Source organism: Aptenodytes forsteri, unplaced genomic scaffold (assembly GCF_000699145.1).
Source record: "Aptenodytes forsteri isolate BGI_AS27 unplaced genomic scaffold, ASM69914v1 Scaffold429, whole genome shotgun sequence".
Classification (NCBI taxonomy): domain Eukaryota; kingdom Metazoa; phylum Chordata; class Aves; order Sphenisciformes; family Spheniscidae; genus Aptenodytes; species Aptenodytes forsteri.
In genome coordinates, this window is record NW_008794432.1 from 24,797 (window position 1) to 27,220 (window position 2,424).

The 2,424-nt window shown below is 67.2% G+C and overlaps 1 protein-coding gene across 1 annotated transcript in view; it reads right to left on the bottom strand.

Annotated features, from left to right (window-relative positions):
- The window catches only part of LOC103907372 (protein unc-93 homolog B1), a gene marked incomplete at its 3' end in the record, with an annotated part of 6,770 nt that overhangs the window by 4,191 nt on the left and 155 nt on the right, over nucleotides 1-2,424 (bottom strand). Inside the window, exons 2-11 of the mRNA XM_009289527.1 lie at nucleotides 2,259-2,400; nucleotides 2,005-2,158; nucleotides 1,770-1,931; nucleotides 1,567-1,696; nucleotides 1,388-1,481; nucleotides 1,162-1,286; nucleotides 910-1,092; nucleotides 555-828; nucleotides 189-307; nucleotides 50-145 (exon numbers count right to left, since the gene is read on the bottom strand). Coding sequence (XP_009287802.1) covers nucleotides 50-145; nucleotides 189-307; nucleotides 555-828; nucleotides 910-1,092; nucleotides 1,162-1,286; nucleotides 1,388-1,481; nucleotides 1,567-1,696; nucleotides 1,770-1,931; nucleotides 2,005-2,158; nucleotides 2,259-2,400 — 1,479 coding nt within the window. The remainder of the gene's footprint in view (nucleotides 1-49; nucleotides 146-188; nucleotides 308-554; nucleotides 829-909; nucleotides 1,093-1,161; nucleotides 1,287-1,387; nucleotides 1,482-1,566; nucleotides 1,697-1,769; nucleotides 1,932-2,004; nucleotides 2,159-2,258; nucleotides 2,401-2,424) is intronic.

Consider the following 2,424-nt stretch of genomic DNA (forward strand, 5'->3'; position numbering starts at 1 on the left):
CTGGGGGGGGGGGCACTGCGGGGATGGCTGCCCACCCGGCCACGCTTACCTTCATGGGCAGCCCCGACCACAAGTAGACGGTGAAGCTCGCCAGGGCCTGCCACCAGTGGTAGATGGTGAAGACGAAGTCTTGGCGCTCCTTATCCTCGTACAGCATGCCCAGGAGGACTGCGCCAGAGGGGGCTTACCTTCATGGGCAGCCCCGACCACAAGTAGATGGTGAAGATCGCCAGGGCCTGCCACCAGTGGTAGATGGTGAAGACGAAGTCTTGGCGCTCCTTATCCTCGTACAGCATGCCCAGGAGGACTGCGCCAGAGGGGACCGGCTGTCAGCATCCCCCTTCAGTGCCGGCGTCCCCTCTCGGGGCACTGTTAGCAGGACCCAGCCGCGGTGGGTCTGTCCTGCTCCTTGTCTGTGGGTCCAAGGAGTTGGGGACTACCAGGTTGCGGTGCCAGGGGACACAAGGAAGGAGAGGAGGTGTCGGGGAGCTGGGGACAACCTGGCCATGCCAGGGGACAAGAGAGGCTGCGTTGGGGACCTTCCCGGTACTCACTGCTAATGCCGGTCTTGTTGAGGGTGCTCCCCATGCCCCAGAGCACGGCTATGGTGTAGAGCAGAGGCGCCTGGACTAGGTGCCGGGGCTCGGGTGCCCAGCAGAAGAGAGTCACCAGGAGGGCGGTGTGGATGAGGGCTCCGGCCAGCAGCGGGATCTGCCGCCGCAGGCGCAGCATGCAGAGGGCCAGGCTGGAGCAGGCCGAGGCGGAGAAGCCGTAGGCCATGAGGAGGTACGCCAGCTTCTCCAGCCCCAGGGCACACACGCCGTAGTTCTGCAGCGAGGAGAGGCTCAGTGTCGCCCGGCCGGGGCTGTCCCCGCTCTGTCACCCCCCCGCCCCCTCCCCGCGCCCTACCAGGGAGAAGCCGGTGCAGACGAAGAGCACCTCGAAGCCGCTATAGATGAACAAGGGGAAGAGGTGGCGCAGGCGGTAGTCCCGCATGTGCTTGAAGGGCAGCTGGAAGATGTTCCCCCAGCCGATGCTGCGCAGGTCGATCTCCTCCGTGGGCCGATACGCCGAGCCGCAGAGCACCAGGACCTGCCGCGCGGTCACGTGTGAGGCACTGCCAGGGTCCCAGCCCCGTCCCCTGCCCGCCCCGGCACTCACCACCAGCATGGCGAGGAAGGCGGCCGCCATCAGGGCGCTCTCCACGATGATGAGGTTGACGCTGCGGGGCAGGCTCTGCAGCACTGTCTTGTTGAAGCCGGCCAGCATGCCGTGGCTCAGGGTCCCTGCCGGGCGGGACACACGCCGCGGCTCAGCCCCAATGGGGGAGGTCCCCGTGCCACCGTGCCATCCCACGCCACCGTGCCGTCCGCGCCCGCGCGCTCACCGCAGTGCTTGACCCCGAAGAGCGTGTGGTTGAGCTGGTAGAGGTAGTTGTTGAGGAAGAAGAGCATGGGCATCTGGGCGCAGACGAAGCTCAGCTGCAAGACGTATAGGAGGGGGAGCTCAGTGCCGGGCTGCCCGGCACGGCCCCCTGCCCGTGCCGCACGCCCCGCCGGTGCTCACGTGGAAGCAGGCGTAGAAGATGGTCTGGAAGACGATGACGTAGGCGTTGCAGGCGCCTCGCGGCGCCCGCTGCTGCTCCTGCACATGCTCCTCCTTGTAGTTGACGTACTCGTAGTACTTCTGGGCCATCCTGCGTGGCACGGCAGGTCAGCTGGTGCCCCCCGGCGCCCTCCCCCCCCCCGTTTCTCCCCACCGCCGCCTACCGCGTGATGTAGTTGCCCATGGAGGCCCAGAGGGGCACGATGGCCACCCCGATGGCCACGGCAGAGGGCACCAGCGTGTAGTAGCGCTCCCAGTAGTTGCTGGAGACGAAGAGGGCATAGATCCCCACCGCCAGGAACATGGCCCACTTGGTGCCGAAAAACCTGCCGGGCCGAGGAGGGGGAAGCGTGGGCACCCGTGCCGGCGTGCCGGCGGGGAGCGCGGGCGGCGCCGTACCTGATGAGGACGGGCGTGTAGAGCAGCGCCGCGACGGGGGTGACGTTGATGCCCATCAGCACCTTGCGGTCGATGTCCTCCAGCTGTATGTTGCTGTACTTCACCTCCCGGTAGGTCTCGTCGTAGTGCAGGATCAGCTGCATCTGCAGGAGGCCTGGGGGGTGGGAGCGGGGGGTCCAGCGGCCGTCACCCCACGCCCCCCATACCCCCCAAACCGCGGTGGGGGGTTTCCCCGGGGAGGGGCAGGGCCATACCCAGGTAGACGCCGTAGGTGAGCGTGCCGGCCAGGCTGGCGGCCAGCACGTTCTTGACCACGCCGAGGCGCTTGCGACGGAAGTACTTCTGCTCCTCCTCCTCCTCGTTGTAGTCAGGGTGAGCGCCCACAAAATCGTCCAGCTGCGGGTGACCCCTGGCCGGCAG